This window comes from Microcaecilia unicolor, chromosome 6 (genome assembly GCF_901765095.1).
Source record: "Microcaecilia unicolor chromosome 6, aMicUni1.1, whole genome shotgun sequence".
NCBI lineage: Eukaryota > Metazoa > Chordata > Amphibia > Gymnophiona > Siphonopidae > Microcaecilia > Microcaecilia unicolor.
Window position 1 is genome coordinate 119,272,650 of NC_044036.1, and position 18,176 is coordinate 119,290,825.

Consider the following 18,176-nt stretch of genomic DNA (forward strand, 5'->3'; position numbering starts at 1 on the left):
ACTCATTACCTTTCTGCTGAAATTCTGGATAGGAAATATTTAAGGAAGTTCTAGGGATGCCAAACTCTGAGGAGATGCTTTTGGTTTTAAGTCGTATTATATTTCATCACAAAAAATTATATCAGATGTTCAAGAGGATGATCGGGAGGTATTAGACTCTATAGTAAATACTAATTTGACTGACTTTTTGGAATATTCCACTGATTTCATTGCCACTAGGGCCATTCTCTTGATTATCTTCTTACACGAGGGGGTTAAATCTGCAGTCTTGAAAGCTTATTTCAAGAAGAAGTCTATGTTTTTCTTCAAGAAGACCATTGAGATCTTCTCGGATGTGTCTCAGAACACTCAGTTGGCAAGAAAAGCTTTCTAAGCTTTGAAGAATCAAGTATTGGCTTTAGGAGCATCCCCTTTCTTACGTTTTCCCTGTGTGTTATATTACACTCCAGGGAACTCACTATATTTTTTATGATTCTTACCATCTGGAGAAATTCTTGCAGGAACACAGTAAATGAAAACCTATCAATAAAATACTAAATGACAGTAATAAAACATGCTCAAAATCCAAAAAATAATATCAAATTCATATCTGATATAAAAAGAAATACCCATCAACATATACTCATTCCAACATCCACCACATGACTAGACTTGTTGCTAAAATGTTAACATCAGCTTGAATTGTAAATCCACATAAAGATGATAGTGGAGTCAACATAAAATAATCAAGCAATAGTATTAGTAGAAACCACCACAGACTTCAATAGGACACAATGGGCAGCACAAGATAATAAAAACTTCATATACTCCAATGATGTGATATACAATGGTGCAATAGTGTATTGTAAAAACAAAATCAACTGCATATATATGCTATTTCAATAGCATGAGGAAAAATACACACACACACACACACACACACACACACACACACATACGCACGCACGCAAAACAAAAACAAAAGTATCAAAGTTTGTCATACAGAAACGATGACTGATATTAAAAAAGTTCTTCCAAAATAATATCTCTTACCACATTAACAAACTCCTCGGTAGTGGAGAAAAGAAAGCCGCGCTATATCAGCAACCATAGAAATCTTCAACCCTTCCCCTGCAAAACCAAATTAAATAATAATGTTCATGGCACATAGGGAGTGGGATCTAGGTTGAGTATCAAAATCAATAACCAACTGATTCCATATTCAGGGTGCCCAAGTGTAGTGTATATAGTGCATTGCCTCAATACAACTGCGGTAGAATCTTACAAGCACAGCTTGAAATCTGCAGAATTCCAAAAAATGTTTGTAAGTTGCCAGAACCAGGCTTCAGTCTCTTCTGAAATCACCAGAACAAAAAAAAGGGACTTACCCAAGCAAAGCTTCCTGTAGTGTCCTCAACGCAGCAAGAAAAAATGGTGAAGCAACACAGGCATCGGTTTATATTTAAATAGAGTCAGATGTCAGAGTATTTAAATGTATGTGTCAAATTATACTATTTCACTGAATAAACTAGCAAGAAGCAATAATGACTTCCACAGATTCAACTTATATGTGACAACATTATGTTTTAGTGCCTTGTGTGTGTTGCTGAATATTCAAAAAAATGATCTTCAAGGGAACTGTGTCCACATTGCACTCTACATTATTGTTCATAGTAAAAACCACGTGCAAAGTCCGAACAAAAATATATGAACAGTACGCAAAAACACTTTTTAAAGAATGCTGTTTATGCAATGACATCATGACAAATACCTTCATTGTTAACCAAATCAATTGTGAATCAAAAATAGAAAAATGTGCCTAGTACAAAAATCAAAATAACAAACCAGCCAACACAAAAACAAAGCAGTCAACATCAGAATTATCTGAAAAAACAACACACTTTAGATTTCACAATCACTAGTCATATGATCAGGTGGCATCAAGGCTCATATCTACATGGATAGCCATATAGCTAATAAAATCAATCTGTGGATACTGCGTGTATATAAATATACACTATTGGGCTCATTTTCAAAAGAGAAAGACGTCCATCTTTCAACATAAATCGGAAGATGGATGTCCTTCTCCCAAGGACATCTAAATCGGTATAATCAAAACCTGATTTAGGATGTCTCCAACTGCACTCCGTCGCAAGGATGGCCAAAGTTCAAGGGGGCATGTCGGAGGCAGGACTTGGGTTTGCCTAACACTTGGACATCTTTGACCCATAATCGTAAAAAAAAGGACGTCCCTGACAAACACTTGGACGTTTTCACCCGGGCCTGTTTTTCTTACAACTAAGGCACAAAAAGGTGCCCGAAATGACCAGATGACCGGAGAGAATTGGGGATGACCGCCCGTTACTCCCACAGTGTTCACTAACCCCGCCTACCCTAAAAAAACATCTTTATAAATATGTTGTGCCAGCATGTATGCCAGCCTCAGATGTCATACTCAGGTCCATGACGGCGCATGCAGGTCCCTGGAACAGTTTTAGTGGGTACTGCAGTGCACTTCAGACAGGCAGACCCAGGCCCATGCCCCCTACCCCTCTACCTGTTACATTTGTGGAGGAAACAACGAGCTCTCCAAAACACAGCCCACAAACCCACTGTACCCATATATAGGTGCCCCCTCTTCACCCGTAAGGGCTATGGTAGTGGTGTAGAGTTGTGGTTAATGGGTTTTGGGTTTTTTTTTTTGGGGGGGGGGGCTCAGCACACAAGGTAAGGTAGCTATGTTACTGGGAGCAATTTATGAAGTCCACTTCAGTGCCCCCTAGGGTACCCGGTTGCTGTCCTGGCATGTCAGGGGGACCAGTGCACTACAAATGCTGGCTCCTCCCACGGCCAAATGGCTTGCATTTGACCGTTTTTGACATGGACGTCTTTGGTTTCGAAAATCGCCGAAAGTCAGAACTGTCCATGTCTAGGGACGACCAAATCTAGGGACATCTAATTTAAGGATTTGGATGTCTCTGATGGTATTTTCGAAACGAAAGATGGATGTCCATCTTGTTTCAAAAATATGTGTTTCCCCGCCCCTGGATTTTGCCGGTTTGCAAGGACGTCCAAATTGCAACTTGGACGTCCCTTTCGAAAATACCCCTCTATGTATTATTGCTTCAAATACTGTCAACAGAACAAATAGAAATAAACAGAAAATAAAAAAAAAAACATATAAGCTTAAGAACATAAAAACATAATAATAAACATACTGGGTCAGACCAATGGTCCATCTAGCCCAGTATCCTGTTTCCAACTGTGGCCAATCCAGTTCACAAGTACCTAGCAGAAATCCAAACAGTAGCATCATTCCATGCTACCAATCCCAGGGCAAGCAGTGGCTTCCCCATGTCTGTCTCAGTAGCAGACTATGGACCTTTTCTCCAGGAATTTGTCCAAACATTTTAAAAACCCAGATATGCTAACAGCTGTTACCACATCTTCCTGCAAAGAGTTCCAGAGCTTAACTATTCATTGAGTGAAAAAATATTTCTCCCTATTTGTTTTAAAAGTGTTTCCATGTAACTTCATTGAGTGTCACCTAGTCTTTCCACTTTTTGAAAGAAAAAAAAAATCAATTCAGTTCTACTTGTTCTACACCGCTCAGGATTTTGTAGACCTCAATCTTATCGCCCCTTATTCATCTCTTTTACAAGCTGAAGAGCCCTAACCTCTTTAGCTTTTCCTCATATGAGAGGAGTACCATCCCCTTTATCATTTTAGTCACTCTTTTTTGAAACTTTTCTAATTCCGCTATATCTTTTTTGAGAAAGGGCGACCAGAATTGAATGCAAAACTCAAGGTGAGGTCGCATCATAGAGTGATACAGAGGCATTATAGTATTCATGGTCTTATTTACCACCCTTTCCTAATAATTCCTAGCATCCTGTTTGCTTTTTTGGCTGTTGCTGCCGCTCACTGGGCAGAAGATTTCAGCGTGGTGACTACAATGACACCTAGATCTTTTCTTGGGTGCTGACCCACAAGGTGGACTCTAGCATCAGGTAAGTGCTCCTATAATTCAGAATGATTGAATATTTTAACACCCAACAGAAAGGATTTAACAAGGACCTGGGGTTCCTAGCCCATTATAAACCATAAAACTGTATGTCTCTGTTGATCACCCTCCCCTCACCTACCCACACCCATCCTGTTAGAATATCAATGATATGCTTTGATGTCCCCATGCATACCTCTGACCCACCCCCATCCTCCCACCCTGTCAGACTATCATAGTAATGCTTGAATGTTATCACTTACAGTGGTGGAAATAAGTATTTGATCCCTTGCTGATTTTGTAAGTTTGCCCACTGACAAAGACATGAGCAGCCCATAATTGAAGGGTAGGTTATTGGTAACAGTGAGAGATAGCACATCACAAATTAAATCCGGAAAATCACATTGTGGAAAGTATATGAATTTATTTGCATTCTGCAGAGGGAAATAAGTATTTGATCCCCCACCAACCAGTAAGAGATCTGGCCCCTACAGACCAGGTAGATGCTCCAAATCAACTCGTTACCTGCATGACAGACAGCTGTCGGCAATGGTCACCTGTATGAAAGACACCTGTCCACAGACTCAGTGAATCAGTCAGACTCTAACCTCTACAAAATGGCCAAGAGCAAGGAGCTGTCTAAGGATGTCAGGGACAAGATCATACACCTGCACAAGGCTGGAATGGGCTACAAAACCATCAGTAAGACGCTGGGCGAGAAGGAGACAACTGTTGGTGCCATAGTAAGAAAATGGAAGAAGTACAAAATGACTGTCAATCGACAAAGATCTGGGGCTCCACGCAAAATCTCACCTCGTGGGGTATCCTTGATCATGAGGAAGGTTAGAAATCAGCCTACAACTACAAGGGGGGAACTTGTCAATGATCTCAAGGCAGCTGGGACCACTGTCACCACGAAAACCATTGGTAACACATTACGACATAACGGATTGCAATCCTGCAGTGCCCGCAAGGTCCCCCTGCTCCGGAAGGCACATGTGACGGCCCGTCTGAAGTTTGCCAGAGAACACCTGGATGATGCCGAGAGTGATTGGGAGAAGGTGCTGTGGTCAGATGAGACAAAAATTGAGCTCTTTGGCATGAACTCAACTCGCCATGTTTGGAGGAAGAGAAATGCTGCCTATGACCCAAAGAACACCGTCCCCACTGTCAAGCATGGAGGTGGAAATGTTATGTTTTGGGGGTGTTTCTCTGCTAAGGGCACAGGACTACTTCACCGCATCAATGGGAGAATGGATGGGGCCATGTACCGTACAATTCTGAGTGACAACCTCCTTCCCTCCGCCAGGGCCTTAAAAATGGGTCGTGGCTGGGTCTTCCAGCACGACAATGACCCAAAACATACAGCCAAGGCAACAAAGGAGTGGCTCAGGAAGAAGCACATTAGGGTCATGGAGTGGCCTAGCCAGTCACCAGACCTTAATCCCATTGAAAACTTATGGAGGGAGCTGAAGCTGCGAGTTGCCAAGCGACAGCCCAGAACTCTTAATGATTTAGAGATGATCTGCAAAGAGGAGTGGACCATAATTCCTCCTGACATGTGTGCAAACCTCATCATCAACTACAGAAGACGTCTGACCGCTGTGCTTGCCAACAAGGGTTTTGCCACCAAGTATTAGGTCTTGTTTGCCAGAGGGATTAAATACTTATTTCCCTCTGCAGAATGCAAATAAATTCATATACTTTCCACAATGTGATTTTCCGGATTTAATTTGTGATGTGCTATCTCTCACTGTTACCAATAACCTACCCTTCAATTATGGGCTGCTCATGTCTTTGTCAGTGGGCAAACTTACAAAATCAGCAAGGGATCAAATACTTATTTCCACCACTGTATATACACTGTCAGCTAGCACATTTGCTTATTTCCGATCTGACGAAGAAGGGCCACCTTCGAAAGCTAATCAAGAAATGTATTAAGTTATGTCCAATAAAAAAGGTATCATCTTATTTTCTTTTCCATGTTTTATTTTGTTTGATTTCTATTGATAACCTTAAGAGTGGACTAACACAGCTACTACACTCCTCTACTTTTTAAGTCTGAACCTTGTGCAAAATTTGCACATGAAGGGAACTTCTAAACATGATCAAAAAGCCACTTTTTCCTGATATGTAGGGGAAAGCTATCAGCAGCAGTGTCAAAGATTTTTAATTTACCTCATAGTGTTAAAGACAGATAGGTTTCTTATAAAAATAAAACATCAGTTTTTTCTTTAGAAAGATAAGGGAACACTTTCTTCCTTTTAATAAAATAGTTTAGCCTGTTTACTTCAAGGGACATCACTTTAAAGTGCAGTGGGTTGTGATACCAAGGCTAAGTATAATAATAATACAAATATATAAGACAAATTCATATGTCCCCTGCAAGGTTTCTATACTTAGAATGAATCCCCAGGCTAAAAACAGAAAAGCAAGCCATAGCTGCTGGGAAGAAAATCCCCTACAACACTGGGAGCATTCTAAAAGTTCTGGGGAGGTTGTTAATGGCATGGTTAAGGCATCACTAATCATACCTGTGCCTGTACCACTGGCAGTGGACAAAACAAAGGGTACTAATTACAGTGCTATAGAAATAATTTTATCAAGCACACAACACACTCACAACTTCCATCAATCAGTGGAAACACAAACTGTGTTCAATATAAGCAAGAGCAGAACACAACAAATGCTGATGAACGTATGTCAAGCTATACATTTTCAATACTTGGCCACTGGCTTCTTAGAATATAAACAGAATTCAGTCCCGCCAACATGACTAGGATCAAGGATTTCATTTGCTAAGCAAAGCACCAATGTCCAAGGCAGAGAATTAGCTGGGGGAAGGGGCGCAAGAGGAGCAGATGCTCCCCCAAATGGCTTTTGAATGAAGTGGCACCTTTGAGGATTGGCCCTTCAGCCTTGCACCGACCAATGCCTATTATTCAAAAGGCCTGCTAACCCTGACATCAAAACCTGGCTATGCTTCTGATCCAAGGGGAGGATGTTTGCTGAAAAACCTGACATGTTGTATCTAACATTTCCCACTTTGAGGCATTGAAGTGTGGAGCCCAAGCATATGGCACTGTTCTGAGGTTATGAATGTAGCCACGTACAGTACAGTCCAACGTTGAACAGGGTCTCACCTTGTTAAAGAAAAGCAAAGCACAGTTATAGAACATTATCTTCTAGCAAGGCAGTGAAGATATTTGTCACTTAGCAAGATTCTATGGTTATATGAGAATACAGAGAGGGAAAGAAACAGCTTTCGAATAGAAAGGAATCATGGGTAATCAGAGCACATGGAGAATTTTCAGGCCATATGAAGAGCATACAAGAAGCAGAGTGCTTCTGGATCCTTATAATTAGTAGTGGCATTGTATGTGGCCTTCATTCTAGTAGGATAGAATAGACCATATTTAGCACCATAGTAGATGACGGCAGAAAAAGACCTGCACGGTCCATCCAGTCTGCCCAACAAGACAAACTCATATGTGTATACCTTACCTTGATTTGTACCTGCCTTATTCAGGGCACAGACCGTACAAGTCTGCCCAGCAGTATTTCCCGCCTCCCAACCACCAGTCCAGCCTCCCATCACCGGCTCTGGCACAGACTGTATAAGTCTGCCCTCCACTATCCTCGCCTCCCAACCACCAACCCCTCTTCCCCCCACCTGCTCCGCCACCCAATTTCGGCTAAGCACCAATGGCCTTTAGTGGCTACAGTAGTGAGAAAAGATTTCAATTTGCTGGCAGTAGTTTCCGTCACATTGAGTATAACATAGATCTTCCGCTGTTGATATAAAAGATCCAGTGGAGTCTTTGCTTTGATCAGTATTTGTAGAGGTTGTTGATATGCTAAAAAACTTACCTGGGAATGATAGACCCTGGGGTTTTTGCACTACACTACTGTCTCAATGGTATTCAATGCACATGCGCTGTCTCAAATGGTGGCTTGAAGTATAGGTGCAAAGGTTGGGATGAAGCGTTTCAAGAAATGTTTGCATATCTGTACCTTTTGCTGCCATGGGATCCCCAGGAGTTGCTATTCATTACTTCTATTATGATTAGAAAGATTTTCAAAATCTTTCAAGTTGTTGAATCACCACAACATGTGCAGTAATTTTAGTTGTGTTAACTTCCAAATGCTTAGTCTGTTCTTCAAGCAATTCCAATCCCATCTGCGACTGGGTGAATTGTGCAGTAAGAGACTCTAATTTTTGCTGAATCAATTTTGTAGCTGCAATTTGAGATCCTAGCCGTTAGGAAAATACTTCAAAATACCAATAAAAATTTGAAAATAGATGGTGGAAACCTTTCAAAAATGTTCCCAACAGAGAACCCTATTTCAAGAACTTTAAATTTTTATTGGTATTTTGAAGTATTTTCCTAATGGCTGAGTTCTCAATTTTTTTCTGAAGGTAGGATCTTACTTATTACCTTATTGTGTTGTTTGTGTTACATTTTTCAGGGGAACTTGCAAACCTCTTGTTGAGGTAAAAACTGCTTTCAAAATAGCAGTAGGGAAAAAAGAATGCCAACATTTATAATCTGACCTGACATCATATCCATAGAAGAAATCACACAAAAATTCAGAATAAACCAACACCCTTCTTATTCTTCTAATAAAGGCTATTTAATAAAAAGTATTTTTTTCAATATTTCTATTTAATCTACAAGGCTCTACTGTATTTAAAATGAAAATCCATTTTTGTTCCCACAAATGTAAATGTCTGTATGTTACCCCATCTGGCAGACACCTGCTGAGTCTATCCCAGTATAATAAATCGAATGAATCATTCTCATGATTGTGATCAATGCAGTGAGAAACTAGTGGTTTCATTTCTTCCAGGCTCTCCCAATTGGCATTCTAACAAATGCATATTTTTTGACTGACAAGTTGTTCCAGTCAAATTACTTCCCATTCTGAAATCCACAAACTCTGCTGACTCCATCATAAGGGAACATAACATGCAATTCCCATCTCAGATAATCCCTCTCAGTCATGGGAATATTATATCTCAAAGTTACTCAATCAAGCAATCTTTAAAGAGCAGACAGAGCTCACATGACATCTTTAATTTTCTAACTGCAGGCACAAAAGTTGCTTTTGAAGTTGTGGTGGGGTATCATAAGGTTGGCAAACCCTACACTTGTATACTATATTACCATACTGGGATCAAATAAATTAACTAGAAGTACAGTCATACATACACATCCTAGTACTCCTGTTACACTTTTTCCACAAACTTTATTATGAATAACCATTTTTCCATGAAATATACCCAAGACCCTACACTTGGTCAAGGTGTTTTAGAATCTTTAGTGCTATGAACCTCTCAGTTGCAACCACATTTTTTCAATATTCAATAAAAGTTTTCAAAGATGGATTACCAATGTTTGACTTATGGACTGTTTATTATATATTTACGTCTCAATTGTTTATGTCCATTGAAGCTGTTTGTTTCACATTTTATTCTCTTGAGGCAAGAGTAGCAGACATGGAGGAGCTGAGAGAGACAGGTACATAGAGGAGGCCTACAGGGACACTGTAGAGAAGTCCCAGTCTGGCAGATGGGACTTCTCTACAATGTCCCTGTAGGCCTCCTCTATGTACCTTTCTCTCAAACAATGCAGAAACAAAGGCAGTAAAAGCAGGGTCCTAGCTCACAATGCTGGTAAAAGTAGGGCCCCGGGTTTGGAAATCAGAAAGAGAAGCCACATGAACTGAGGGGTTTGTCGGATATGGAGTGGAGTGGAGGAGTGGCCTAGTGGTTAGGGTGGAGGACTTTGGTCCTGAGGAACTGAGTTTAATTCCTAGCACAGGCAGCTCCTTGTGACTCTGGGGAAGTCACTTAACCCTCCATTGCCTGCCACATTGAGCCTGCCATGAGTGGGAAAACACGGGGTACAAATGTAACAAAAATAAAAAATAAATATGCCAGATGGTCGGATCAGCAAAGGTCAGGTAATCAAGACTGTACTGTATTGTACGTTTCTTTTCAGGAGTGATCATTATTCACCAGTTGAGCATATCCCTTTAATTATTGAGAACCAGATGGTAATGTTTTTATACATTTATATATTTTATTTTCTCCTTTTTAATCTTTATGTTCTATTTTAATGCATAAATATTTTTATTATATTTTAACTGTTTGTTTGTAAATGTTTTTTTTTAATATGCTTTAGACCCCTGCTGCAGGCTATTAGTTGAAACTTGGCCAAGTTGGGTCTCCTCTCAATAAAATTGTTATTTGATCTTCTGGTATTTTCTCTTTCCTTTGATCCCCTTCGTTGTTTCACACTGCATAACATCAATCAAATCACAATTCTGGTTATATAGAAATATATATCTCATATCTCAAAAACAAGGATGCACTTTTTATAATTTCAGTTGATGCTTACCTACTTGGGTAATGTGGTCTGAACTGGAGGTGTACCTCAAAATAAAGGTGAAAAGGGTTATTTTTCCTTCTGCTGCTCGAGATTTCTTCCTATATACCATTAAAGCCACTCAGGGATTAAAAAGAGCTTGCTTCCATGTTTGTTTAAGTATGCGCTTAGAGAAACTTTAAGCACAACATTTCTTACTTAACACTGCTGAAGACCCAACATATTTTACTAAGCTGTGGTAAGCACGAGCTTGCTTACCACAGCTTAACAGGGCTTACTGCAGGAGGTCCAGCGGTAGTCTAAGATTAGCATGTGCAAACCGTGCGTATGCAGATTAGTGCATGATTACCACATGAGCCTTACTGCTCACAAAATAGGTGTTGGTAAGTGCTCACATCCTAATTTGTTTTAATGGGTGTGTACTAATACAACATTAGTTTATGGCTATTAATTTAAAAAATGGGAAATCGGCCATCTTACTGCTGCGGTAGAAAGTGGACCTAGCGCACACTTATGGTGTAGAACAGAAGGTACAGGGTTTATACTGAGATTCTACTCAGTCTGTAAGAAAATCCATACTAGAACACAGACTTTGTTGAATGATGGTATCAATTATAATGGCTGACTTATCAGGTAGCTTGAAACTAGCTGGAGGGATTTTTTAATGCATATAAGGTCCTGGTGTCTTAAATTGCTAATTTAAAAGTGGAGAAGAGGGTGGGGAGGAGTGTATGATGTAGGCATGATATGTGGAAATTTCACTTTGGCTTGCCCTGCCCTCCATAATTCACTTGCCTCCCTGTTGCCGCACCCAAATATTTTTATCTAGGGATGCCTGTGTTGTATGTGCATGTTCTTCATTTGTTTTTCACATTTGTCCTTCTAGTGTGTTCACAGTTCAATGCAGCTGTCACTTTCTTATTGTCCTTGCAGTCTGCACTCTGATAGGTCAGCCTCTGCATGTGACTCTCTCCCTCCAATCACTGAAGTCCTGGCAGATGCATGCTTCAGTGCCCTTAAATGACATGCATTGTGTCGTAGTCTCAGGCAATGATTGTATTGGTTTCTTTTTTGCCCTCTATTCTTGCATATTTTTTTTCTTGCCTCCTTCTCCCTGCAAGGCAGGAATCTTCATTTTGGCTCAGAGCTTGCAGCACTTGTCTGCCCCTTACGGCAGGAAAACAGACTCAATTTTCACCACACTTTCTTCGAAGCCCAACCACTTCCCCATCTACCAGTTAATCTTTAGTTATTTATATTCACCTCTTTTGACCCTTCTCAGTGAGGAAATGATTTTGTTCCTATATTCCAAGCAGTTTACATTTGGACAGTTTCCCAGCCAATGCAGGTTAAGAGCAGCTCCTCCCACATACTTTCTCTCTCCCATTATTAAGCTGTGTTTTCTGAGTTTGCTTTTTCTTATTCCAATCACTGAAGTAAGGCTACACAAAAGAAAGACAAAAGAAAGGTAAATGGCAGGAAATAGTCAATAAGGATGGAAATAGAAAAGCACATGCAAATGCAGGACATGTTCTTTTTATTTCTAACAGAGGTTTACCCTGTTTCTTAAAATTAGATTATAGAAAACACAACTCTTTTTCTGCTACGCTTTGGACTAATTGCAAGACACCATGGTGAAGAGAGTTGCAGTGATTGGAGCTGGAGCAAGTGGATTAGTTGCCATTAAATGCTGCTTAGATGAGGGACTCGAACCCACCTGCTTTGAGGGGAGCAGTGACATTGGAGGGCTCTGGCGATACACGGTAAGAAAAGAATGTTATAGAAGAAGAGATTGAGTTGGTGTCTCTAATATTGATTAGCTGTGTCTATGGAGCTCTTTTATTAAAGTTTAGTGTGTGCTAACAGAATTAGCACAAGCTAAATGCTAAGAAGTCCATAGGTATAAACCCCAGGATTTTATATAGCGCGACTTAAGTTGCATGTGTAAATACAGTCATATTCTGCATTTGCGTGTGCAACTTAATTACTTAACATGCCAATTAGTGTTGATAATTGACACTTAACAAGCAATTATTGACAGTAATTGGCATCAACTAGAATTACGCGCAGAACTGTCTACGTGTATTCTATAATGTGATACGTGTAAATTCTAAGTTGCATAGTTGAAAAGGGGGCATGGCCATGGGTATGGAATGGGCGGGTCATGGGCGTTTATATGCACGTGGTTATAGATTACACCTGGAGGAGCATAATCGAATGGCGCCAGCCATCTATATGACCGGCCATCTATATGGCCGGCGCCGCAAAGGAAGGTCCCGAACCGTATTATCAAAAAAGATGGCCGGCCATAGGCGGTCGGTGGCCCAACTGTTTGGGGAGGCTAAAGGGGGTGTGGTTAGGGGTGGGGGCCAGGGGTGGAGCTTAAGTCCATAATTGTCTGATAACACACAGAAAAAATAAATTAAAAATAAAAGTCACAATACCTTTTATTAAATTTAGATATTAGATGTGTATCATATGTCAAAGAATAAAGTGGTTGCTCAAAGCATATACTAACCACAATCGCTCAACTGCAAAACACTATGCACAACTTTGTGCAAAACCACGCTCAGAACCTTACTGTACCATAAATATTACACTGGGCAGAACCTAATACACCAAAATATCACCCATACAGAAAATGCAGACCGTCAACAATATGAAACAAGGGATCATAATATCACAATTCTCATGTAGAGCCACAAAACACCCTAATTCATGTTTAATGTGAGATAAAATGCCATAAATAAGTAAATAAATATAAACTTTTAATGTTGAGCACCTGATTCTCAAAGTGGACATATTCCAAACACTATAATGAAAATAAAATGATCTTTTCTACCTTTGTTGTCTGGTGACTTTGTTTTTCTGATCATGCTGGCCTAGTATCCGATTCTGCTGCTATCTGTCCTCTTCACTCCGTTTCCAGGGCTTCCTTTCCATTTATTTCTTTACTTTCCGCCTTTCTTCTTCATTTCTTGTCCCTCATCTCATCTGCTTCCTCACTCCTCCCTCCCCCTCCATCCATGTCCAGCAACCCTCCTCTCCATCCACCCACCCATGTCCAGCAACCCTTCTCTCCCCTGCCCTCCCCTCCATCCACCCAGCAACCCTCCCCTCCCCTTCATCCACCCATGTCCAGCAACCCTCTTCTCCCCTGCCCTCCCCTCCATCCACCCATGTCCAGCAACCCTGCTCTCCCCTCCAACCACCCATGTCCAGCAGCCCTCCTACTACTACTACTACTTATCATTTCTATAGCGCTACTAGACGTACGCAGCGCTGTACACTTGAACATGAAGGGACAGTCCCTGCTCAACAGAGCTTACAACCTAATTAGGACAGACAAACAGGACAAACAAGAGATAAGGGAATATTAAGGTGAGGAAGATAAAATAAGGGTTCTGAACAAGTGAATAAGGGTTAGGAGTTAAAAGCAGCATCAAAAAGGTGGACTTTTAGCTTAGATTTGAAGACGGCCAGAGTTGGAGCTTGACGTACCAGCTCAGGAAGTCTATTCCAGGCATATGGTGCACGAAGATAAAAGGAACGGAGTCTGGAGTTAGCGGTGGAGAAGGGTGCAGATAAGAGAGATTTACCCAGTGAACGGAGTTCCCGGGGAGGAATGTAGGGAGAGATAAGAGTGAAGAGGTACTGAGGAGCTGCAGAGTGAGATCAGAATCTGGATCTTGAGGCATCTGCCTCCTCCTGCCCATCAGAATACCTTTATTTGAACGTTTACAAATTCTTTATGTACCTGCTGGGACTGGCAAGTCCATAACCCTCACTCCACTGAAAAGAGATGTTATAATGGGACTCTTTGTTCAAAAGGAACATTCATACACAAAACTACCCAGAGAGAACAACATCCTACATATACAATGGCACTTACCAACCCAATAATTCCAGATATTTACATCTTTAGAACACCAGAGCTTAGAGGTTCTCCAGCAACTAATGCAAAACCACAATCATAACATTAAATTGTGGGCATTATTATAACAAAAAAACAAAAACCTGACTGATTGTACCTTCCAGTCCCACACATTGACTGTCATATCGTGCTGGTACCCCACAGACAAATGTATTTCATGTTGGGAGAGAAGGCCACACAAGCCACTCCAAGCTTGTGGCCCTGCATTTCTGACAACTGGCTCCCATCTGCCACATCCCAGACCCGTACTGCTGGCCAGTGCCCACTCTGCAGAACTCTCCCCCCTGCCCACCAGCGACTCTCCTCTCCCCTGCTCCCCCCCAAGCCAGCCAGCAAGCAAGCCAGCCAGCCATCGCTTTCTCCCCCCCCCCCCCGGGTCCTGTCTCTTCCGCCCTTACCCATCTGCTCGTTTTCATAGCGTTGTTCTCCCTCCGACACTGGCGATTCACACAGAGCCAGCCTTAATCTGCCTGCGTCGGAGCCGCTCCTTCAGACACGTCCCACCTCTGCGTAAGACAGGAAGTTGCATTAAAGGAGGTGGGACGCGTCTGAAGGAGCGGCTCCGACGCAGGCAGATTAAGGCTGGCTCTGTGTGATTCGCCAGCGTCAGAGGGAGAACGCGGATAGGTGAGAGCAAGGGGCCGGGTGCAAGACTCGCGCGGGAGGGGGGAGGCAGAGACCGCCTGTCAGCGTTTGGCGCTTAGGCACCATCTGTTTTAAAGATCTTTGGGGGAGCGACTGCTCCCCCTGTGCCCCACCTTGCACTGCAGCCAAGGGAAGTCCACGATTGGGCTGGGGAGGCTTAGCCTCCCCAAGCCTCTTATACGGGGCGCCTATGTGGCCGGCCATCTTTCATTTCGATAATACGGTTGGGGCTGGCCAAATGTCAGAGATGGCTAGGTTTGAGATGGCCGGCATCAGTTTTCGACGATAATGGAAACCGATGTCGGCCATCTCAAACCCGGCCAAATCCAAGGCATTTGGTCATGGGAGGGGCTAGCATTTGTAGTGCACTGGTCCCCCTGACATGCTAGGACATCAGCCAGGCACCCTAGGGGGCAGTGCAGTGGACTTCAAAAATTGCTCCCAGGTGCATACCTCCCTTACCTTGGGTGCTGAGCCTCCCAAATCCCTCCCAAAACCCACTCCCCACAACTCTACACCATTAGCATAGCCCTTATGGGTGAAGGGGGCACCTACATGTGGGTACAGTGGGTTTCTGGTAGGTTTTGGAGGGCACCCATATACCACCACAAGTGTAACAGGTAGGGGGGATGGGCCTGGGTCCACCTGCCTGAAGTGCACTGCACCTACAAAAAACTGCTCCAGGGACATGCATACTGCTGTCAGGGAGCTGGGTATGACATTTGAGGCTAGCAAAAAATGTTTTTTATTTTTATTTTGTGGGTGGGAGGGGGTTGGTGACCACTGGGGGAGTAAGGGGAAGGTCATCCCCGATTCCCTCCGGTGGTCATCTGGTCAATTGGGGCACTTTTTTGAGGCTTGGACCTAAAAATAAATGGACCAAGTGAAGCTGGCCAAATGCTCGTCAGAGCCGGCCATCTTTTTTCCATTATCAGCCGAAGCCGGCCATCTCATAACCACGCCCCCATCCCGCCTTCCATACCCTTCCGAAATGCCCCCTTTAACTTTGGCCGGCTCTGCGACGGAAAGCAGTTGGAGCCGGCCAAAATCGGCTTTCCATTTTACCGATTTGGCCGGCTTCAGGAGATGACCGGCCATCTCCCGATTTGTGTCGGAAGATGGCTGGCGATCTCTTTCAAAAATAAGCAGGCTGGTCTCTGTGTAATTTATACTCAACATACAAAAAATCCACTGCCAAAAAATGACTATAATTAAACTGCATGCAATACTGTCTAATGTTTAACAGGAAAAAGGCCTCAAAGAGCTTACAGATCTTTAATATATCTGTTTAAGCTAAAATGGATCAAAGGATCCTGCCTTCATCATCGGCCAAAACCTTTTGATGTAACGTATTTTCCTGCTAGTGTAGCATGTCTCAGTTCTTCTGTTCAATTAAATGAACAATTTCCAATATACAGTATCGTAATTAGCACCGTCACTTATCTTTCAAGTTGGTGCTTCTGGACCGCGTTGTCCAAATTAGTGCCGTGCTACACTCTCCTCTGCTCATGTGCCAAGCTGACTGTGGCTAGCATTTCACAAGGCTGCTTCAGGGTCTCGACAGTAAGAGCATTGGGAAGCCGTGCTGTCCATTCTCCCATGTGACATCGAGACCCTGAAGCAGCCTTGTGAAACGCTGGCCTGGCCACCGTCAGCTCGGCACATGAGCAGACTTCATAAAAATAATAGAGACTTTGGGTGATTGGTGTGCCAAGGTTATACTCCAAGATATTGAGGCCCCAAGTTATCAAGCCTCAAGAGTCTTGACACTAGGCAACTAAATTTTGTAACGCCCATGAAACGCCCATTAACCCACCCATAACCATACCCCTTTTTGCCTGCGGGCGTTAGAAGTTCGGCGCACATCGTTACAGAATAGGCTTAGCGAGTTGTGCGCCTAAATTCTAATCAGTGCCAATTAGCATTCATTATTGCTTGTTAAGTGCTATCACCAATGCTCATTAGCTTGTTAAGATTGTTAAATTATGCATTGCGCAGATCTCTAGGCACACTATATAGAATCCGGGGAGTATGACAGGAGTTGTGTATTCTGATTTGTGTGCTCAACTCAATTGGTTAACAAGCCAATCTGTGCTGATAATTGGATGTTATCAAGCAATTATTGGCACTAATTGGCACTAATTAGAACCTATACATACTACTTACGATGTTATGTTATATTTTATGTTACTGGCTAAGCATATTCTATAAAGTAGTATGCATAAATTTTACTGTGGGGGCGTGGGCATGGGAAGAGCATGGGCATGTCGTGGGTATTCCTAAGATTTACACGAAGTATAGAGTAACCCATTCCATGCCTAAAGTTAAGTGTAGGTATTTACACCAGCTTTTCATTGGTATAAATGGCTGTGCCTAAATTTTGTAGCACATGTGTGCACATGGATGGTGCTACACATGTTCTATACAGGGGCGTATCTGGACTCCGGCAGTAGGGGGACGAGAGCCAGAGGGAGAGGCACATTTTAGCCCCCCCCCACTGACCCCCCTCCCCGCCATTGCCAGACCCCCCCGCCACCAACGACTCTCTCCACCCCCCTCCCGCAGTCAACCCTCCCCCGCTGCCGTTGCTTACCTTTGCTGGCGGGGGACCCCAACCCCCGCCACCCGAGGTCCGCTTCCACCTGCTGCTGCCTTTAAAAATATTTCTTCAGCTGGCGGGGGACCCCAACCCCCACCAGCCGAAGTTCTTCTTCGTCCTCCGTGGCCGTGCTGCTGTTGAAAGCTGTTGAAACCAGTTCGGAGTCTGACGTTGCAGCACGTTGTACTTGCAGGACGCTCCTGCACGAACAACGTGCTGTGACGTCAGACTCCGAACTGGATTCAACAGCTTTCAACAGCAGCACGGCCACGGAGGACGAAGAAGAACTTTGGCTGGTGGGGGTTGGGGTCCCTCGCCAGCTGAAGAAATATTTTTAAAGGCAGTGGCAGGTGGAAGCTGACCTCGGGTGGCGGGGGTTGGGGTCCCCCGCCAGCAAAGGTAAGCAACGGCAGCGGGGGAGGATTGACGGCGGTAGGGGGGGTCCAGGGTAAAATCTACGGGGGCCCAGGCCCCTGTGGCCCCACGCAGATACGCCCCTGGTTCTATAAACCGTGCTTAACTTTAGGGGTGGTTTATAGAATACGCATAGGCACATTTTCCATCTATAGAATTTGGCCCTATCTGGGTAATGTACCAATCAAAATTCTGGGTAACCTATAAGAA

At 42.9% G+C, this 18,176-nt stretch overlaps 2 protein-coding genes across 3 annotated transcripts in view; one reads left to right on the forward strand and one right to left on the reverse strand.

Moving 5' to 3' along the window:
- Positions 1-18,176, reverse strand: part of LOC115471937 (dimethylaniline monooxygenase [N-oxide-forming] 2-like) — a 116,281-nt gene that overhangs the window by 50,447 nt on the left and 47,658 nt on the right. The gene's annotated exons all lie outside the window — the stretch shown is intronic.
- The window catches only part of LOC115471938 (dimethylaniline monooxygenase [N-oxide-forming] 2-like), a 69,978-nt gene continuing 63,542 nt past the window's right edge, over positions 11,741-18,176 (forward strand). The window contains exons 1-2 of the mRNA XM_030205924.1: positions 11,741-11,842; positions 11,951-12,137. Of these exons, the coding sequence (XP_030061784.1) occupies positions 12,006-12,137 (132 nt within the window). The 5' untranslated portion in view covers positions 11,741-11,842; positions 11,951-12,005. The remainder of the gene's footprint in view (positions 11,843-11,950; positions 12,138-18,176) is intronic.